Raw genomic sequence first — 22990 nt, 5'->3', positions numbered from 1 at the left:
GTTAAAAGCGCATGCTCGTTAACTGATGCTGCCGCACAAAACAATGTTAAATGCATTAAATGCATTTTGATTCATTTTTAAACTCTACTTTTGTAACGCTAGTAACGTAATGTTAGTGACATTGGTAACTGTAACCAAATTACATGCATTTACCTGTTACATTACTACATTATCAGGAAAAGTAATTAAAGTAACGCGTTATACCCAACTCTAACTATAGCACAGATTATTACGTAGCTGTTTAAATTGTTCTTTTGGGACATTTTAAAATGCACCTTTAGAAAAAAAAGCCATGCATTCCAGATATGTTTCAAATGAAAGGTTTATATTCGGAACATTTTATGTCTAAGTTGTTTTTGTTCATGTTGAAACCCTTATGAGATTTTCACAGAGCAATTTACAATCCCTTCCCATGCCGGCAAACTTGCTGCACTTTTCCACTGTCAAAATTATACGTTTTCACACCTTCACACAGCGAACCTGAACTGAAAAACTGTTTTTTGAAAACAGTGAAATTATGTTCAGATACATGTGCAAGTCTATATTTTCTAGTTTTTGTTTTTATAAGAAATTAAACTAAATAATTTTTTAAAATAAAAGACGGCTATGTAAATAGAGTGCAGTAATACACACATACAAGCTTAGGCGTTAGGAGTTATTCCAACAGTAGATTAGATTGCACAGTATAGTAGATTGCACAAAGATTATATTTTGCATATAAGAAGTACACAAATGCAGAAGTCATTTGCATACAAAAGTTTTTAGTTTTGACTAAGCCACAACATTAAAACCATTAACATTAAATCTATCTAGGTTTTGGGTTTACCTTGTGCCACTCTCGCCCCTTGGGCACGGACATTGGCAGCAGATACTTTTTGCTGTTGTGGGTTGTGGATTGGACTTGTTTGTCCATAAGGTAATCAATTGGATTTAAATCTCTGGAGTTTTTAAAGCCGGGTCGGCAGCCTTGAGCTCTTTACCTGCCGGGCCCCGTGTGTCATGGCTGTAGTCCACATGGTGCCTTTCTGTTGTGTCCAGCATTGCCTTTTTCTGCAGTTTGTGCTGTATTGGCTTTTCTGAGATCAGACAGGACAGGATGGCCTTTGGTCCCCATGGACATGAGACTTGGGTGCACACGATCCTGTCACCAGGTTGATGATGTATATTTGGTAATGCTGGCGGTAATGTCTGTAAAGTTAAATAAGTGAAATGGTGGAGCGCACACGTACTATGATGTAACAGTCTGTGTATAAAAAACTTGCGTGTAAGAGACTGCAGTCAGTAACATGTGAGACAGGGAAGCGCGTCGGCTGCTGGTCATCTCAGGGACACTGATGGTAAGATAATACTTATACAAAGGACTGATCACTTGCATCTTGATTGAGTTACTTGATATTTAATTTATTCACTATAGTGCTCATTACAAGAGAAAGAGTAACTTATGCTGTGATTGTTGTTTATGCGTTTCCATGTATTCACGAAAAATGTAGTATGATGTTGTATGTCTTTTAAAGGGTTAATAGAATAGTATGTGTTAGTTGTGTTGGAAGCTTAGTTAAATAATTCTGTTGTTTCATTTGTTTAAATTTTATTTAACTGTTATTTATCAGGAATAGTGATGTACCCTTTTTCTGGTTTTTCATTTAAGGTCACCGACCTCGCGCTCTCACTTAGTTGAATCCACTTTGGATGATTATTCTGTAACCTGCAAAGCTGTCAGACACAAGAATTAAAAGTGATTCCAGAGTTGATCCCCATGTCCGGTGTAGTTGGCTATGGCTTTTTTCGAGTTTGAAGCGGAGGCTGATGTGCAAATTCCCAGATAACTCGACAGTCGATAACCAAGTGTAGCAGTGTGGACAGAGATCAACTGATCAGTAAGGTCCACAGACAAAGCACTGCTGACACAGGTTAGGAGGATAATATCCAAGCAAAATGGCAGAAGAAACCTTTGGAAAAACAGTTGAGCAACTGCAAAGGGAGAGAACTTCTGCAAAAAGTAGATTCACCAAGCAAGCTAACTTTCTCAACAGAGAAGCACGTAATTTGCCAGAAACAGAACTCAAAAAGGAATTCAAAAAGCTCTCCACTGGAGCAAGGAAAGTTTTTGAAACCAATGAGAATTACAAGGCTGGGTTACTGGCAGAAATTAAAATTAACCGAGAAGACGGTGCAGAGGTTTCACTTTCAGCACAGCAAGAAGCTGATTTTAACGAAACAGAGGAAGAATGTAATGCGAGGCTTGAGGAAATTGATAAGCTAGTGCAAACTAACCTCTGGAAAAGATATGGACAAACCGAGATACTATCAGCTACTATCTCCGCGGCAAAGACAGCTTGTGAACGCGCTATCACCATGCCTGTCGATACCGTCGGCTATAGTATGCAACTGGAACTTTTGATGAAACTGATGAAAGAGGCAACCAAGGCTCTGGTAGACTGGGAAAGGTGGAACGCGAAAACTGTAAGAGCAGAGTTAGGGGGTCGCGTATGCAAGCTGAAAGAGCTTAGCAATGAGAGTGAAGCAAGAAAAATTCAATTTGCATGTACTCGAAAGATTACGAAGAATGCACAAGCATCAGAAACCGATGTGAAAAATAAGATGGATGTGATAGCATCTGCAGCTCAGATTATGCCAGTAGTAAAAATCAAACCTACAAGCTTACCTACGTTCAGTGGTAATAAGAAGGACTTCTACCACTGGAAGAGGGACTGGGAAATCCTTCAGAGACAAGGAGAACCCACAGGGTCGGCTGGGATTAAAAAGATTCAACTGGGGGACAGCATCGACATCAAGATTGCCAAGGAGCTCAGGCTTTTCTCTTACAACATAGCTGCTGACATCTTCAGAGTGTTGGAGAACCGCTATGGAAACAGGACCACAATCGCCATGGAAATTGTCGAGGAGCTAGAACGGATTCCTGCAGTGAGAGATCATCAGCCAAGGAGGGCTATAAAGTTAATCCAAACGGTAGAAAAAGCCCTGGCAGATTTCACGGACCTTGGAGATGTCAGTGCAATCAAGAACCCACTTGTGATAAAATCCATTGAGAGCAAGTTACCTGAGTTTGTGAAAAGGAAATGGTTAGTCTATATGACAGATTCTGCAAATGGCATCACACCAGAGCAACACTTTGATGCACTGCTAGAGTTCCTTAAGAAAGAAAAAGAAATTCTTGAAAGGCTCAACCAGCTCCAAGTCTCAGAAAAGGCAGAAAGGCCAAAAAAGAAGTCTGAGAAGTATACCTTCACCAGAACGACAAAGAAAGTTTCTACAGAAAGTGGATGCATCGTATGTGGAGAACAGAAGCATAGAGACAAAATCTTCTTGTGCAAAAAGTTTAAAAAACTAAAACTAGCATAGAAGAAATCCATTGTAAGGGAGCTTGGTGCGTGTAAAAAGTGCTTGGGATGTCACAAGGATGGTGACGGGTGCAACGACAACTATCTTTGCAAGAACAAAGACTGTAAAAGGGGAGCCCGGCCAGACCACCATTACCTTCTTCGTCCGAAAGGGGAACTTGGGAATAGGGGTGGGAAAAGAGCCACCACCAGAGACCCCAGCAAAGGAAGTAGATTTTGAATCCACTTTAAATGATTATTGTGTAACCTGCAGACAGGCTGGAAGGTGTTGATCTTTACTAAATAAAGCACCTCGACTAAATAAAGCAGAGATCAACAATGATGTTAAGATATATTATTGGCAATAAATCAAATTTTTTAGTTTTCCAAAATCCAGTCATTTAATGGGTTTGTCTGCACAGTCATGCCTTCAACATGGTCCCTATTCTGTATGCTTTTACTTCTTGTCTTTGCATCAATTAAGTATTAATTGAGGCTGAGAGGGTTTATCTATGGTCAAAGGCTTCTTGGCTACCACTGATAGAAGGATGGAAAGCAAGAAGGCAATGTCAGAGTCTCTCTCATTTAAAGGGCCTATTGTGTTCCTTTTCCTGTTGTAATTAATCATCTTTTCTTTCCTACTTCCTATTTGTAGTTTTCCACTCATTTTATCAGTGTTGACTTTCATGGCCCTGTTTTCTCCAGTGCAGGACGACGTACAAGAATCTTTCTCTCGCGTCTCGTATGGAGCCAATAGGAACGAGATGATGAACTAGCTACATTTAGCGCTGTTATTTTGGGCAGGTGTTTGAAAGTCTTTGAACGTGCAGTGCAGATGAAGGCTAAATACAGCACCCATGCGAGCCTATCTCAATCTGGAGCTGGAAGTCTGAGTATACTGCTGGATAGCGTAATGCCATGCTGGTATTTCTGAATGCAAGGGTAGAGGGTTACTGTATGTGTAGTGCAAAGCTATGGCCCATTAGCAACCATCACACACAAACAGTAGTAGACCTGCTATTCTGAGCAGCAACAGTTATAAAAAGAATAGAAAGTAAAAAGATACTTTTGGCAGCCGTTTTGGAAAACTTCTATTTATTATGTCACTGACATAAAAATACATTTATTTCAGCTATGAATGAATTAGAAACTATTCACTGAATTGCATTAGGTGTAGTCTAATAGCCTATAATTAAAAAAAAATTTTGATTCCAAGTTTAGGTATCAAGTAATAGTTTGAATGTTTTACGTTTGCTGCAAATGTAATGTTGCTTTATAATTTAATGGCAATCTATATTGTAAAGGTAAGAGAAAGTATCAACAAACAAGGCAACTTTTGTAGAGCTTTTGATTTAAACACAAACTTTGAATACATTGCAGAGGACAACTCAGTCTTGGACGCATGGATTTGGCCTTAACTTTAACTTTAACACTTGCTTTTCTGTTTTGTTCTTGCAGATAGTGAGATCATCCCTCCGGACTCTCTTCGTCCACGCTCCTTCACCGCAGTACGAGGCCCCTCGTCCCTTCGACGCGAGGCAGAGTCCTCCCGCCTGTCCGTCAGCCTCTGCGACCTCAACCTGGCCCGAGACGAGGCCAGACTTCGCCTCCCGTGCGCCCCCATCGCCAACTCCCGCTCCATTCCACAGAATTCTCTAAACTCCTTCCTCCCCGCTACCCTGGAATGCGAGCTGCGTTTCCATCAGCTGCGCAGCAGCCACCTCAAAGCTGTGGATGAGCAGACAGTGGCACGCTGCAGTCATGGGCACGAAGAAGAGGGCACGTTGGTATTCACTGAGCGTCCGATGCGCCTCTCAGAAACCATCTACATCACAGTGAGCAAGTCCAGCCTGGCTCGCTCAGGCTCGCTCTCCTACGGCGTGACCTCGTGTGACCCCGCCACATTGCGCCCAATGGAGCTTCCCTCTAACCCAGAGGAGCTGGTGGACCGCAAGGAATTCTGGGCTGTGTGCAAGGTGCCCTCTCCACTCCACTCCGGAGACGTCTTGAGCTTCCTGCTTACACAGGAAGGAGAGCTGATCCTGAACCAGAACGGCACCAGCGCAGGCATGCAGGCATGTGTCGATAACTCCCGCCCGCTCTGGATGTTCTTTGGTTTGCATGGGGCCATCACGCAGCTAAGGATTTTGGGTAGGTGCTTGTTTCGACCTGCATATGTAGTTAAAATAGTAACATATTTCAATATATTGATCTTAAATTGAAATATCAAAATAAAAGTTATTTATTATGCTTATTAAGGGAGTACAGTTTAAGCTCAATTCATTTTTTTTTTTTTTTTACAAATTATTCCATCATTGCCTTAGTCATTCTGTTTAGTTACACCAGCACTAAAAGAGGAGTTTGTGGAGTAAATTTCAGTTTTAAATATAACACTGACAAGTTGGATCTCATTTCCCTGCTAGGAATAGGCCTAAAATTAAAATGTAGTTTAAATTTCATTTAAATGAATAAATTCTCAACTACAGTTATAGCTAGATTAACAAGGTTACATGCAGCATGTGTTTGTCTCCGCCGCCTTTTGCGTGTTAAAACCCTTATGAGATTATCTCAGAGCAATTTACAATACCTTCCCATGTAGGCAAACATGCTGCAATTTCTCACTGTCAAAATCATTAGTTTTCACACATTATTTCACGTCACCCGATATTTTGTAGTGTTTAATTCATTCCTGTCGTTATTTAAAATGTATCTGAATGCATAAAGTGTGAGTAAACAGTATGCCTTTCTTTATTATCATGGTTACATTCATCGATGTAATATTATTAATCTTTGGATTAAATTGCCAATTTAGAATTAAATAGTGGACCGAGCGGCAGTTCTAGCCGGACCCTGATACTTTTTCTGATAAATGAGAATAAATAATTAACCAGCAATCTAGTGCTTTTCCCCTCGAGGTGGGCGTGACCATACGTGATCCAAAACTGAATCTTCAAAGATAAATGGACAGATTAACGTACGTTTATTCTTCCTGCAGGAAATTTAAAGCCAGTTTGTCTCATTCCAAAACTGTGTCGATAATAAAAAGCAGTAATGTGCCAAAAAGTAGCTAAACGCCCCTTTAAGATAAAACATGGGTCGTTTGAACAAAAATATCCAGAGTAGTCCGAACTGAGAGCCAAGTATGACTGAGCAACCAGCGTCCTCTCACAAGCATTTACAGCCCAGCAGCATGCACATGAAGATTGATTAAAAATTGATATTTGTATTCAATATTCTATATTAAAATATACAAGACATTTAAAATTTAAACTGTGCACATGTTTAGGATAGTTACGGAAAATAAACGGAATCAATCAACCACTAAAGATTGTTAAGATTGATTTATAGATTATTTGTATTCCATGGAATAGGAATGCAAGGAAATGTACAGGACAAAGACATGAAGCTTCAAATTGTCCAGCTTTTTTATACAATGACTGCATATATAGAGATCTGAATTCTGTACCTTATTTAATGCTTATATGCGAATTAGAAACAATGTTCTATGTCCGTTAATATGCTTTTTAGCTTCTGTTACTGATTCTGTAAATAGATCTACATCATTTCTTCACTGCAATTGGATTAAATCATTGTGATAAAGTAGCAGGCTTTTCAGATAGGTGTAATTCCCTTCTTATGCCGTTTGCCTTTGAAAAGATCATTTTAATGTCTCGTTGGCATCACCCACATATCTTGCTTCAATCAGAGGACAGAGGTCTGCATAGTCAAGGTAAATGAGCTAGTTACAGCAGAGAGAGAGAAAAAGAGAAGAACTTTAATAACAGGAAGTGCAACAGGAGGGTGTGTGGGCGTTCTGTGAGCCACAATCGCTCTCCAACACGTCTGTGTCACTCGAAGCATATTCCTCTCCCTAACACTCCACTCAGCACGCCCCCTAACAAGTACGCCGACTCTATCCCCTCATCTCATTAGACTCTATCCCCTCACTTCGTCTCATGAGGTGGCATAAGAGTGGGCGATTTGCACTTCACACTCCAGCTCTAATATCTCGCGCCTTCCTTTCTCCTGCATCCCTTTCTCACACTTTTTCCTCCGCTCCTCTCCTCTAGTCCTATAGTCCAAAAGCTTCTTTCAGCCAGGCTTCCTCCCTACTGCTGTCATGTTTCATTCCCTAATCATCCAGGTGAGTGTAGGAGCACGACTGACCTGTCTGTCAAGACCTCCAACCGATCACACACACTTTTTTTTCTCTTCTTTTTTATTATCTTGTCAGCAGCCAACCCACAATGCCTTGCAGCAACACAATAGCCCTGAATATGGGCAGTCTTACCTGTCTTCTTACAGCAGCCTGTAATTAAAAAGTGAAAGAGTGACATTATGCAGCCCTGACTTGTCAGCCGGGCTGTCCTGACCATGGTAATACAAGAGAGATCTAGAAAAAGACTGAATTTAACCAACTGAATCGAACAGCTTTGGTGGTCTTTAAAAAAAAGTGTGTTATACACATTTTAATGCCATGGGGGCACTGGTGCCTCAGTGGTAGGTGTTTCGCCTGCCATGCGGAAGACCCGGGTTCGATTCCCAGCCAGTGCCCAAACCCCAGCCACTGGATGCAGTGCCGGTCCCAAGCCCGGATAAAATGGGAGGGTTGTGTCAGGAAGGGCATCCGGCGTAAAACCTGTGCCAAGACTGGATATTCCGCTGTGGCGACCCCTTGCCGGGAGCAGCCGAAAGACCAACAACACCAACACATTTTAATGCCATAATTTAAATTTATAATGCTTTCTCAAGGAAGGGAAGCAATATTGGTCTTGTCTTGTTATTCACACATTAAGAGGCAGCACAGCATCCTGTCGTAGGTTTGTAACCAAATCTGTTTTTTTTTTTTTTTTTTTTAATCAGGATATTTAAAAAATTGCGATACAAATCAAATTGACATCTAGGTATTGTGATAATATCCTATCAGATGCTCCATGGTCATTCTCAACCCTAGATAACATGCTCTGTCTTCCCTGTCGATCACAGTAACACTAGCCAATCACAGGAATCTTTAAACGTGTGTTTATGGAGAAGAGAGGGTGAGACTTTCTCGTGGCCTAAAAAAGTTGGATGGCTTTACATGTTTCTGAGGAAGCACATGGCAGCCTTCATCCTCTCCGATCACGTATTGGAAGGAAGATTGAAGAACTTAAGTGGAAATTAGCAGGTGACCAAAATGGAACAGGCCAAGGTCATGACAACATGACTGTCTGCGATACATCAAAGATCAAATCCTAAGAGAAGCTGAAAGTGTTCGGAATTTACATCTACTGGCAAGAGTTTACAGTGTGTGCATGCTCGCATGTGCTTTATATAGCATGCAAACAGGAAGGGATGACATAATGGCAGGAATGTCCTAGCATTAAGGGGTGAGAGGCCTCCACAGACTCAGAGGTGTAATAAAATGTGCTTGATTATTTATAGGCATAAACTGGACTGTACTGAGTGTAAGCATTAAAGCAAGATTATCCAGACTTTTTTGGATTTTTCCATAATCAATCCACTAACAAATATTAATTAATTTTTTTCTTCTGTTAGATCATTATTTATAGAGATAGACTTAAAGCAACAGATTAATTAATACTATATATTACAGTTAATCTGAAGTAATAACAAAGTTAACATTTCAGCCACAGGTGGGAGGTAACTAAATACTTTTACTTTGTTACTTAAGTACATATTTCGCATATTGCTAGAGTAGGTTTATTAGTAGATATAAGTAATAGTAGATATTAGTTTTTGCTGTCGCTCCACTACATTCACTTAATTTCTACTTGGCATTGAATTCGAACATGGTATTTGAAGTAGTAATTTTGCCCCCTGCAGACTTTTCTTCAAAGTTGTACCGTTTGCCTTCTTTAATCGCGTAGCAGGTGTAAATCAGAAGTAGAGCCGTCTACGTACTTCTACGCAGTCAGGAAGATAGGAGAGGGACTTCAATGACTTTAAGGCTACTGTAAGCTAATACAAGCCCAGTACAGTTGACACTCAAGTCAAATTGAAGGATTTTTGTACTTTTGCTTACTGAGAATGGTATATGAAGGACTTTCTTCTTTTCTTAGCCTTATATTTGTCTCTACTTTTACTTAAGTACAGGATTTGTGTAATTTGCCCACCTCTGTTATCATAGAAAAATGCAAAGAACTGGATTATGCCTAAAAAGGCTAAAATGTTTTGTTTAACACTGGAGCAAAACGTGGTTCTGTCAATAGAAACGAATGTAATATTTAGATCTAAATCTTCAAATAAACATGCGTTTAAATTTTTTAAACTACGAGCCGAATGTAACTGATACATCCACCATAATAATGATCAAAAAATCAGGAAAGGATTATGCTAATCAGAGTCTCATGCATGTTCTCAGAGCTTTCACGCTCAAATCAACACCTCTACCACCCACGTTCACTTCAGCATCATCCTTCTCTCTCTCTCTCTCTCTCTCTCTCTGTCTTCCTTCACTCTTTCATTTTCTATTTGATAATAAGTCCATCATGTGCTACCCACTCACGACAGTCAAACGCGCAGCTGCACAGTGACGCGGATCAGTTCACCGTTCTACCACCCTACCGTTCACTTCAAATCAATCGCTGCGTTGGTCTTTTGATGAATTCTCACAAGTTGTTCATGTTCTTCACATGCTCAGTTCTTCACAACCTTCACAGCTTCACGCATCATCTACTCAAGATGTCCAAGTCTCCACCTCCGTCTGCATATCAATATCATAGCTAAGAAAAAGTCAGAGGGAAATGAGGCTGGATAAGTGTAGTTGTAACGATCAGTATGCTTTCATGAAATTCCTCCTCCGTGCATATGTTTTACAAAGACATGAGATCTTCAGTAGATGCAGAGAACTACATTATATAACAGTTAGTTCCGAATGAGTAATCTGATTGGACGAAATGCATAAGTGGTATATAACAGAGATAATAGAGCATAACATCACTGGGACGTCACCACAATTATTCTTCTTACAGTTACTCGCCGTAGTTCCGTTCTGATTGTAGGCGGTGCTGATATTCAGCACAAAATCACAATCTCAAGTGCGATATTGCTTTTATACAACGGTTCCTCAAAAGCACTCCCTCCTGTAAAACCGCTCAATTAATGAATTCAGGAGATGCAATCAATTTCTTTTTTTATTATTAAAAGCTGTGTCAATGTTTTTTTTTGCATATAAATGTCTAGCTTCATAAGAGAAAAAATAAAGGTTGGTCCTGCAGCATTATGGTATTTTCTACAGCCAGGATCTAATTACAAATTAAGCCGATCAGGCCTAATTTAGGTTACATCATTACGACACAAAGCTCTGCTACAAACCTGTCTCAGATCAATCCATGACATTTAGCGTGTGAGGAAATTTCACAAAGCTAGCAAAGTTATTTTTATTTATTTATTTATTTCAAAAGTGTCTCCTTTCCAACAATTTCTTTGCAGACAGATACTGTATCCTAAGAAAGATAAAAACATGAACAAAACATTGTTTTGGTAACAATTATTTAAGAAACCTTACAATCGACATTTCAACCTGTTTTCTAAAATAGATGCCACATGTTCACAGTATATCTTCACAATTATGAATATAGAAAGGTGCTTTAACTTTCAGTCGTAATGTTTGTGTCAAATTATATGTTTAGTTCAAGTTGTTTAAGATCTAATATCAGCAAAACAATGTGGAGCTTTCAGATGGGCGAGCACTGAAACCCTTTAAAATCCTCCAGATATACAGTATACAGAAGTACTTTATGAGTTCCTTAAAAGAACGCCGTATTCCTCGGATGGAGGTCGGCTTTGCAACCACGGAGCCACAGAGTTCTGATTATGCACATAACAAAGGTTCTCTGGACTTTTAAGGTTCTTAGATATCCTTAAAGGTTTCTCTCATTTCCTTCTTCAGTCAACATCCATGCCTGTTGTTAATCTGATAGAGATGGTGTGGATACGGCCAGGCCTCTGCAGTCTCCAGGCAGTTGCTGATGACTCACAGAAGAGGATTTGAAATGGCTGGTTGTGTGTAACGATCAAACAGTGCAATGGCATGATGTCCAGATGTCATGGTGGATCACTGTTTGTCTCAGTCCTACCCTGTGTAACACCCAGCTCTATGTCGAGCTTCACATAAGCTGCAGGACTTGCGTGATGTCTGCAGCACGTGTACGCTCAACCCACACTTTCATTGCGCTTAATATAGATTCTTGCAGGACCAAGCGTTCTGGGTATCTCATTCTGGTTGATCACAGGGGAACACTTGCAAAAGCATATCAGTGACCCTGTTGTTTTTATAGATAGGGCTATAAAAAAAATATATTTCCATACAGCCTCATGGTCACTTTTTTGTTGTATTGTTACACTATATAAAATATTCTGGGATTTTCTGATATTAAATGGCTTATATTTTTATTAGTACTAGTAGTAGTAGTGGTTGCATTAGACGTATTAATAGTTGCAGCAGCAGTAGTAGAAATAATAGTAGTAGTTGGATAAAAAGTAGAAATAATTGGCACTTATCTGCTTTGTTTACCTGCTAAATGCTACTCAAGCAGCTCAGTCACATTACTTGAAATATTGCCTCAATAGTGGAAAGTGTTGGCACTCCTGTCTGGCTAAAGTGTTAATGATACACCACTCCTCCCCGCAGAGGTGTCATATTCAGATTCCAGCCTCAGTCCAGGACAATTTATAACCCGCACTAGGCACTGGACACTCCCTGCCAAAACAAAACTTGTAAGAGTTATGTGGGCTCAGCACATTCCAGTGAGTGCATGTCTTTACTTAATCACAATGAAATGCCATCTTGGTCACCTTGGGCAGCGACTAAATATCAACCAATGATCAGGGACTGTGCAGTTAAGGTTTTTTTTTTTTCCCCCCCTTTGTTTGACCCCATTTGGGGATTAAAGCTGTGAAGGCTATTTATTATTGATGTCAGTTGCCGAATCTGGTGAGTCGAAGAAAATGCCAGAATTAACATCTTTCCCTATAACGTTTCAGGCTCCATCCACCCGAGCGATACTCAAGGCCCATCCAGTCCTAGCTCACCCTCCTCGTCCTCACCTCACGCTCTTGGAGCAGGCCTTTGCAGTGGCAGCTCAGAACCGACCCTAAATGCCGGCTGCTCCGGAGCGTTCTGCACCTCCGTCACAGGTAAAGGATGAAGCATGGTGATGCGTACCCCATTACAGGAAAGTGCTTAATGAGTGTCCTGTTTCATGCTGAAAAATGTTTTATCCAGTTTACATCAGAAAACCGTCCCAACAATTGCATTTCATTATGAATAAATGCAAGTCAGGTTTTTATATTTCTTATTTAGGCTATAGTCACATAGTGTTGTAGAAAGTCAGCGCGACAGGCTCCTGTTATCGCATTGTAGCAAGTCCTCTGTTTTAAAGTCTTTTCTTTGGTGAAAAAATTTATTATAAGAAAATGCTGACCCTAACGACTATATAAATGTTAAATAACAGCATATTTTTATCTTTTTATTCTATATGTTTCAAACCATGTAGATAAGATGTTTCAATACCGTATTAGACATTAATATAAACCTCTGTTTAAAATTATAGCTTGAGCTACTGTTCGAGCTTTTGTTGTAAGTTGTAAGTAATTTCCCTTTCTTTTTCCCCCCTTTATTTTTAAAGGAACAACCCCAAGCTCACCCGTCCACCTCACCAAGTCCCCCACCTTCCCATCATCCTCCGGCTCATGGCTGGACGAGTGCTCGATCTGCTACGAGAACGCGGTGGACACGGTTATCTATGCGTGCGGCCACATGTGCCTGTGCTACAGCTGTGGCCTGCGCCTCAAAAAGATGACCAACGCCTGCTGTCCGATCTGCAGGAGGGCCATCAAAGACATCATAAAGACCTACCGAAGCACATAGGAGCCATACCCCTCCCCCCTTCTGTAATACATCATTCAGTTGGCCCACGAGAGCCAAAACAAAGACACGTAACGAGACCCTCACATACAGGAAAGAGGTTTCTGGATCAGGGACATACTTCATGGCCTTTCATGGTTCCCATGGTGATGAATTTGAACCTTAAAGGCTCAGGCATCCATCCGCAAAAAGGTCTCTCGCACAGTACAGTTTCATGCACAGGGCTTTGTTGCTACGGTAACCAGTCGTGACGCTGCTCAGGAAAAAGAGGATTCTGACTAAAGCTGTCCACATAGGAGAAGACGGAGACGCAAGACTGTAAATAGCCACAAGCAAATCAGGAAGTCAGAGGAGACGTTAACATCTGAAATGTTAATATCTCCATCTTATATTCGACTTTATTTGAGCCATAAGAGACCGGAAGAGTCTCGTCACAGGTGGAAAGCTGGAAACCGTATTTAACACAGTCATAGACATGGAAATGGATCTTTTCTTCTTTTTTTTTTTTTCTTTTCTTTTCTTGCTTTACCCCGTTGGCCGCCCGTCAAAACTCGAACTTTTTTTGTCAGATTCATGTTAAATGTTTTCAGTGTCACAATTTCTGTCTGTGTACAGCTGAGATTAAGTGCGAGTTAAAACAAACACACATGTACAGTACAGTATGTCCCAAACCGCCTCCTGCTCTATCGCTCTCCGAGCTAACGCTTAAGCTACTATTCCAGATAGCTTGCTAATGCTACATGCTTTGAAGTCAGAGTTGATGCATTCAGTCGATGAAAGGACCTTGGAGCTCTGATGACAGTACAATGCTAAGTGTAAAGCAGTGTAGTGTGAAGCCTCAGTTCCCTGCTGAAACAAACGGATTAGGAATTACATTGGTGCTGCCGGCGCGTTACAGAAGCGCCTGCTGGGGCGAGTATACTTTGAACTCATGTTAGTTGTAGGTTCTTTATTAGATTTAAAAATGGGAAACCTTTTAAACAAATGAAGATTTTTAGCATTTCAAGCTAAGCATTAGCGTGAGATCTTGGACGAAATTACAGCTTCTAAGTAGAGCTAGCTACACTTTTGTAACAGGACCATTATGTGGCTGTAGTAGTGTGCTTTTATAACGTGCTGTTAAAGAGGACCACATGCTAAGGAGGCATTATGAGCTAGCTGCTCAGCCGATGTTTACTATTGGTGTGATGTTTTTGTGGTGGTTTTGGGAAACCCGCTCAAATATCTCTATGGATTTTTTTCCCCCTAAAATTAGCCAGGATACCAGAAATGACATGGAATTCATTTCTAAACTGTTTTGGATCTCTTCCTGCAAAAAAATCACGCGGTTTAAGAAACCCTTAAGATACAGTACGTCTAATGCATTAAAGTCAAGAACTCATTCAATTTTATTTTAACAAGCATTTTAATCCACACCAGACGCTTTACAGACGAGTCCCGCTCCCCTTGCTTTACACCTAATTTCTATTTCTGTCATTCGCACCTTTGAGTGAAGAGTAAACTCTTGAGAAATCAACTGAAATCGCAGATTTAATACAGTGCACATTTTAATGGCAAAGTCTACAAAGATCATTTTATAGCAACAAAACAAACACTAACATACCAGTTGTTCAACATCCCAGTGCCATATGTCATGTTTTCAGATGATATCTGAAAATGATATCTACTGATATTAGCATCGACATGGTGATGTAGTGGTTAGCACGGTCGCCTTGCACCTCCAGGGTCCGGGTTCGATTCCCGGCCAGTCTCTGTGTGCATGGAGTTTGCATGTTCTCCTCGTGCTTGGTGGGTTTCCTCCGTGTACTCCGGTTTCCTTCCACAGTCCAAAGACATGCAGATTAGGCTAATTGGCATTCCCAAATTGCCCGTAGTGTGAGAATGAGTGTGTTTATGTGTGTGCTCTGCGATGGATCGTGCCCTAAGCCTCCTGGGATAGGCTCCAGGCCCCCCACGACCCTGAATACAGGATAAAGCGGTATAGACGATGAGTGATTGAGTGAGTATATTAGCATCCTCTTCATGGCAGTTCAACAGGTAGCTGGTGGAGTATGGTGCAGATTCCCTCATCGACAAATAGTTCCAGGCCACTAATTAGGTTGCCTAAATGGTGTTAAAGGACTGCATATATAAGTTATTTCTCACATTTTGCAATTTATTCCTAAACCAGTGTGATCTTGAGATCATAGGAAGAAAGATCATCATGAATGTTGTCAGAGTTCAGTACAGCTTTTTGCGGTTTGGCAAAAATTATAGCCATCAAAAAAGAATAAAAAAAATTGACCATGCTCAAAAATGTGAGATGCAGTTGTCGGATAAAAAACACTGTAGGAGGTTTTAAGTCATTCAAAGCTGGATCGTAGCAGTTTGTAGGTGGTTTCTAGACTCTGTAGGTGGTAATGCATCACTGAGTCCAAAAATATGTCAAATTCCAAATTCCATGTTAAGTGTTTATGTGAACAGCTTTGAGCTTTCGTCACTGCTGGAGTGCTGGTGAAAACCTCTCATAAAGGGTTATGATACATAAAATCATATCTATGACAAACATGTGATGTACATACATATACAGTAATTTACACTAAAACGGCTAAATTCAACTCTGCTTACTAAACTAGCAAATAGGATGCTGTAATGGATGCTTTTTATAGAAATGTGCATAGAGTACTGTAGCTTTTGTAGGTTCCTGTTAAAAGCTGAGAAATCATACGCAGATCTGGACCATTTATAACAAATTAGGAGTTTGGGTAGTAGTGCACCCGTGGGTGATTACATTGTAATTACAATGTAAACTGAACTGAAAAGGTAAAGGTTACTTAATCAATATTAATTCCTTAAGCCATATCGCACTCTCAATCATGCTGTTACACTCAATATCAGCACGGCTCGTGTGATCTTATTATAACATTTTATATAGCATCACGAGTTGCATTAATTAAGAGAATCCGATTGGTCTGGCAGGAGTGGGTGTGGTTAATGAAATAGTTATATTGGTGGATCTCTAGACTTGTTCCATCAACTCATTTATTATTTGTTAAGCAGTTTTTTTTTTTTTTTTTTAAATGACTGGAATTACATCTTTATTTAATGTGAATTGATAATGATGGAGTTGCCAGAATTGATCCTGGTGCCGTTTCTCCTCCTGTGAGGACGGCGTAGATAAATGCAGCTGAGAAGCATCTGGTGTGGATTGACAGTTCTTGACGCAACACTTCGGCACTGTATCCGTGTGAACTCGGAGTTACTGTCATGCTTTGATTAATTTGTTGGATCGTTATGTAATTAAATTAACACAAGCCAAATGAATTCAGTTTGGAATCAAATGCCGGCTGTCAAAACGTCCATGATGCTCTGACAGTCTGCAGTTGAAATAAAATAATAATAATAATAAAAAAAAGATGTGTTTAAATAGATTTGTTCAGAATGACAGAAAGCGGTAAAATCTCAAGGGTTTTTCACGCCACCACATATAATACAAACATACAGTTTTTGCATTTTTCACAGAATTATGAAAATTGGCAATTCTTGCATTTTAAAAAACAGGGTCCATGTCTACTGTACTGTGCAAAAGTTTTAAGCCGCCCCTCATTTCATCATATTAAACTAAACAATGTTTAATTGAATGTTTATGTAACAGCCTCAGCAACCTCATTTCCCCTCTCGTCTCATCATCGTTCCACCACTCAGCATTACCAGTACACTAATCACCGGCCTGGTCATCCGTCATCATCTGCTCCTGTTTCTCACTGGTTCATGCCACTAAGTTAGATTTATTATTATTACTTGATTTCTTTTTTTTCTTTATGCTTGAATGATTCATAAAAACATTCCTCTAAAACTGCTCAGGTACAGAGACTGGATTGAAAATGAGACCTTCTGGAAGAAATGAGGTGGGCTCGAGACTTTTGCATAGTATAGAAAAGGTTACAGTAATCATGACTGCACTGTAAATCATAATTGTTCCTTATAATATAAATTTGTAATTGGTAAATATGATTCGTTTAAAAAGAAATGTGGCAAAAGTGCTCGAGCAGAGCTGTATATATGTGATAGCAGCATCTTTTGAACTCGAATTAATAATTCATGCTTTTAAAAGAAACATGTCTTTAGAATTGATGTAAGGATAAACAGCCAAATGCTGCATTTATTATTATTATTTATTTATATTTTTTACCCATTGTGATTTTTTTAATCTGTCCAAATCAGAGCTCCGGTCACCGCAGACACGCGGCTCTGTCGTCGCCTTCGCCATTCAAGTGTTGAAAGCAGCTCGTTGAAGCACTCGGCACATGCGATCGCCATGGAGACGGAAATCTCGGGAGCGCGAACACAGCCTTGAGATGTTAAACAATGAAAAGATCATTTGTCGGACGAGGCTGTTCGAGGCAGTAATTCACCAAGAACGATCTTTATTCAAGGCCAGATACACGAGGCTGAAGACGCTTCGCTCCGAGCTCACACGTTCTTAAATAACTGCATTTGATTACAAGATAACGTAGAGATGTTGAGGATGACATGATCGTGAGCGGGAAGGGGAGTGTAATCGAGCTAATGTAATGTATAGAGAGGACAAAGTGAAAGATTTCAGCAAGTCATGTTGCCTTAAGAGTGGTCTTTAGCCATAAATTTCACAGCTCCAGATGGACCGATGATGTCATGACGCGCCCTCTTTAGGAGAGCGTGTAGAATAGTTTGTCTACAGTGAATGTCAATAACGTTCACATAGTTTAGCACGTCAGCATGTAGACGCAAGGACCACCGCCGCACATCAGGGACGTTATCGATGAGCTGTTTTTTTCTTCTTTTTGCGGAAATCAATCATAGCAGCCAGGGCTGAAACCTACGCTGCTATAGCAACAGACGGTTCATCTTCAGGCAGCGTTCCAACGGTGTGCATCTGGAAAATATTTTTATCGCTGCTGTCACACGCAAAAACAAAAAAAAAAGTAAAAATCTCAAATTTTGACGTTGTGTATATATTTAAAAGCTGGGCATCCTCCTTCGAAAGAAATCAGTTTTTGTAATACTTAGACCAAGTCAACTGACTTATTCTTTTCCTTGGACGGAGAAACTATACACGCAATATTTTATTTCTTTTCCACAAGACTTGGAGCTGTATGATTTGCTTGAGGTTGGTTCTTCACTTTTAATTGTTTATTTATGTCCATTGATCTTGACCTGAATTTGGATTCTTGCTCTCTCTGCTACGATGGGACGACAAATCAGGACTCTTTGCTTACAGTAGATGTTCCTCTCTGATTATTTCCTGAATCTCGGGGGAAGAAAAAAAAAATGCTTAGCTTGTATTCATGAGCTGTAACTTTGGACTTTTGCAGTAAACAATCACAAATACTGTATGTTTCCTCTGTGCGTACGAAATAAGCACACAACGGCGGTAATGTACAATCTTAATGTTCAGAGTCAAAGAAAACGTATTTTGTGAATTAATAGTTATACATTAATGACTAGGGACGCATTGCTGCCTCACAGCGCCAGAGTGCGTGGTTTGATCCTGAGCTCGTGTTTCTGTCCGTGTGGAGTTTGACGTGTTGACGTCTGTGTCCATGTGCATTTTTTCCAGGTTCTCCTCTCTTTTTCTACTATCCAAAAAACATGCCAGGTTACGCTGAATTGCCCCTTAATGTAAATGTGCATTTGCTGAAACAGACTGGTGTCCCATCCAGGATGCGTCCCACCTCACACCCGGGGTATGTTCCCAGGATAAACCACTACAACCCTGACTAGGATGAAGTGATGACTAAAAATGGGGCCTTTCCTTGTGTTCTGAAGTCACTTTATGTAGCTTGTGATTGTACATTTCTAAACGTCTCGCTCTCTGGACTTATTTTACTGTCCTGACCAAATGTATCAATCCAGCATTGAAGAAGCGCGCTAATCTTGCTCTCGCCGTGATTTAATCTGCCCTGTTATATCGCGTAAAAATCAAACTGTACGTCTGTTCATCATCAAGTCCTGGAGAGCTCGACCCTGTAATAACGAGTTTATTCCTGTAGTTTATGATGTGTTGAATGTTCAAGTATATGGTACAGATAATAATAACCTTTTTACGTCTTTGGATAGCTCTGCTTGGCGAGAACGTAATGTTGTAGTTCTCGCAACGTGACTTTCTTAATTCGTTTCCTCTTCGCACCTTATTCGAGTTTCTTTTACATATCACATATCTCGTGTATGTGATTAGACCTTTAAAGGTGCCGTGTGTCATTTAAAGCCCTCTGCTGGCGTTATTGTATGGCAATATTATAAATAATATTTCCTTTTCTAAGCAATGATCGAAATGATATTTATTATTACAGCTTTAGAAACCTTTCCCGCACCTTTTAGAAGCTTCATTCGAAAAAGTTTATTTCGCTCGCCCGCGTTTGATTCGCGCGTGTAGCTGTTCCGCAGTTCACCCCGAGTTCAAAGCCAGACGAATCAGTGATTTAATGAACTGAATCCTTCAGCAGCAGCTCACCCATTAGATTAGTTATTCAGTGTGTGTGAATCTATTTTCTGTCGTGCAAATGTTGTCCAGGGTGTTTATTTTCACTCCAGTGCTGCAGACGGTGACTGATTTGTAAGCTTTGTATAGTGTGAGTCATAGAACGATTGTGTCAATAAACTTTCCAAATGTGTTTCAGCTACACTGCCGTTTCCCGTTTCTGTTCTTGTGTTCGCTTCTCATTATGATTGTTTGGAAGATGAACGTAGGAGAGGTTATAGATGATTATAATCTAAACACACAGGAGTAAGATTCGCAGCGGGTCTGGGACAAACACCTTGAATGGTTTTAAAGAGGTTTACATAAACACTGATGACAGCAACGGGTCTTCCAGCGCACTTCACGATCGTGGGGAGGAATAAATGAGATATAATGATGTAATGCTTTGCCTAAACGAGATGACTTTTCCTCTGGGACTGTATATAAGTCGATTCAAAACCTGAAGCCATGACGTCTCTGAGGACCTCTAGTGGCTGCCTGCGATACAATTCTTACAGGGTAGGACAAAATACAGCATACAAATAAACTATATAACCGCTCGCAAGTGAATGACATTAATCAGGTCTTAAATTGAGGGAAATGAGGGTGGCTGAGTTGTTTAGGCATTGGACTACACTTCATGAGGTCCCAGGTGTAAATCCCACGTCCACCAAGTTGGGCCCTTGGGCAAGGCCCTCAATCTCAGCAACCTTAACAAGGGATCAAAACAAATCCGACTCCTCAGGGTGCTGATTCTGATCCACCAACAGAACGAACCTACTGTGGGAATCACAACTCATCCATGGATCTTGAACTTTGCAGGAACACAGTACAAACCGGTAAGGATGTGGAATTGTCTCCCTTGACATGGAGCTTCCACACTTTTTTGAACATGGGGACACAGCCACAGTTGGGACCAGCACTGCAAGGTAGTATGGGGTGTGGTAACCTACCAATAGCGAGAGGCTTAAACCTGGATCCTCAGATCCCCAAATCAACAACTTAAGAGCCCTAGACACTAGACCAACCACTCCCATGTCAGGTTCAAAAGGGTTTTGTATAGATACTAGATCCAATTCCTCACACCATCACTTTGTGATGAAAAGCACTGTGCATTTTGTGGTATTTATGCCAACCTGCTGGAAGCAATGACAAGGTAGTTAGCATGTACAGCAATAAGTGCCTGGTAGGAGTGCGGACATAGAGATAACTTGGGTCAGTCTCATTCGGCCTGGGGAGTGCACCATCATGTGCATCAAAGCAAATTAGTGATGTGTGATGGACGCATTGTGAACCTGACAGTGTTGTTGCTAGGAAGTAGTATGGACTTGATGGATGTGCATTTTCCCATTTTGACCCCATTCCTGCTGTGTTCTTCACCATTTTTAGGACGCTGTGGGAAGTTCATGGTCTTCATGTCAGTGTGGCAGGACGCTTTAAATCATGTGGATGGCTGGGGGCATTTAAGCAAAAGATGGTACCAGGATGCACTATGGGAAGAAGACATGCCTGCAGATGCTCTTGGCAGTGTATTGTATACCCTCACATGCCACTAATAGCAGTGTTCTCTTTCAGGAAGATAATGTGTCCTGCCACTTTGCAAAGCTTGTTCAAGATTCCTTCACATTCCCCAGACCTCAATCGGATCAAGCGTCTGTGGGATGTGCTGGACAAACCATTCCAATCCAAGGAGGCCCCACCTCACAACTTACAAGACTTGGACCTGTTGTTCAATCTCCTCGCCCGGTAACACCAGGTTTAACAGTGTGACGGAGCACATTATTTAGCTGAAAGAGGCCTCTGTCATTAAGGAATACCGGTACACTGAGGGGGTGTGCTCATTTCTCATGCCCCTGTCACCTGTTTACCCTTTGTGTTTTTTTGGACATGCTCCACCCCAGTCATCCCTATCTGGCCCTTATCTCTCACATCCTCTTATAGTGCACTGACTATTCACTTGCTGCCCAATATATACATACACCCCCACCTACGACAGGTGCCATTGCAACAGGGAAATAAATTCTATTCGTTTAACCTGACCTAAGTTTAATGTTATGGATATTCTCTTCATATAAAGGATAATATGTTTTTACTGTAAAAATACAATAAAAACGTTCCAACCCAAACCTGATGCTCTTCACAGTTTACAGTTGGATCAATGTAGTGACATTATAACTTCTTAAACAATGTGACTGTATGAAGTGGCACAAACCAACACTTAACTCCATAATAATTATCATAATAAATATTGACTGTATGATCTTGTCCTGCACCTCCAGGATCCAGGTCTGATTCCCGCCTTTGGGTCTGTGTGCATGGAGTTCGCATGTTCTCCCCGTGTTTGGTGGGTTTCTTCCGGGTGCTCTGGGTTCCTCCCACAGTCCAAAGACATGCAGATTAGGCTAACTGGCGTTCCTAAATTCCCCATAGTTTGTGAATGTTGACCGGAGGTCCCACCACAGTCGTAATATGAGACTAAATACAATGGTAATCAACATTGGGCTCCACGGTCCCTAGTTGGGCTACAGAGGTGAATGGAACCCTTTACATTACATTATTTTACATTTAATTATAGTGTAATAGTGCGCACGATCATATCCCCTCTATATGGATCTACAGACCAAGCACTGCCTCTAAGGACTCTGGCTTCATTTTTTTTTCACCCAAGATGGCGATTCTATGCCACTCCTATATTACAGTCATTGCATTACACACATCTCCCAACAGCATGTCATCCAGGATTTATGCACGTGTCACCAAAAGGGTCATCACAACTCATCCGGTCACTCTAAATGCACACATTATGGGTGTTCCCAAACTGCCCATAGTGTGAATTAGTGTGTGTGTATCTAGCGATGGATTGGCACCCTGTCCAGGCTGTACCCTGTCTCCTTATCGGTATAGACCATGATGATAATCCTAATCAAATCACTGCTGTGGGACTGTTCATGTTCTGGTAGCTTGTGTAAGGCTGCCCCCTAGTGTAGGGAAATATATTTGCACTACCCATGGATGATACTACTACTACTGTACTTCCAATAAGAATAAGAATAATACCAGCTACAAAATGCCTCATTTAAAACAATTGGTGCTTTAAATGAATGATCTGATATAAGCAAACCATTTCACTGAATCATTTTTCTCCATCAGCATTAAAGCTAATAAATCGTGTCCCTTCTTAAGCCATGCATCCTTCACCATACTGTTGTGCTATAACTAAAGGCATACAGTATCACATCCGCTTGACCCGAGTCTACATCTAATAAAAACAATCTCCGACATTGTGACAGTACGATGAAA

At 40.7% G+C, this 22990-nt stretch overlaps 1 protein-coding gene across 2 annotated transcripts in view; it reads left to right on the top strand.

The window, feature by feature from the left end:
• neurl1aa (neuralized E3 ubiquitin protein ligase 1Aa) overlaps window positions 1-14902 on the top strand; it is a 56041-nt gene extending 41139 nt beyond the window's left edge. The window contains exons 4-6 of one of the 2 annotated variants that reach the window (XM_053477518.1): window positions 4800-5492; window positions 12330-12482; window positions 12974-14902. In XM_053477518.1, the coding sequence (XP_053333493.1) occupies window positions 4800-5492; window positions 12330-12482; window positions 12974-13215 (1088 nt within the window). In that variant the 3' untranslated portion in view covers window positions 13216-14902. The remainder of the gene's footprint in view (window positions 1-4799; window positions 5493-12329; window positions 12483-12973) is intronic. The other variant, XM_053477519.1, reaches the window with a different exon arrangement.
• Window positions 14903-22990: the final 8088 nt, after the last annotated feature.

The sequence above is a fragment of the Clarias gariepinus genome, chromosome 18, assembly GCF_024256425.1.
Source record: "Clarias gariepinus isolate MV-2021 ecotype Netherlands chromosome 18, CGAR_prim_01v2, whole genome shotgun sequence".
Classification (NCBI taxonomy): domain Eukaryota; kingdom Metazoa; phylum Chordata; class Actinopteri; order Siluriformes; family Clariidae; genus Clarias; species Clarias gariepinus.
This window is presented reverse-complemented; position numbering and strand designations above follow the sequence as displayed.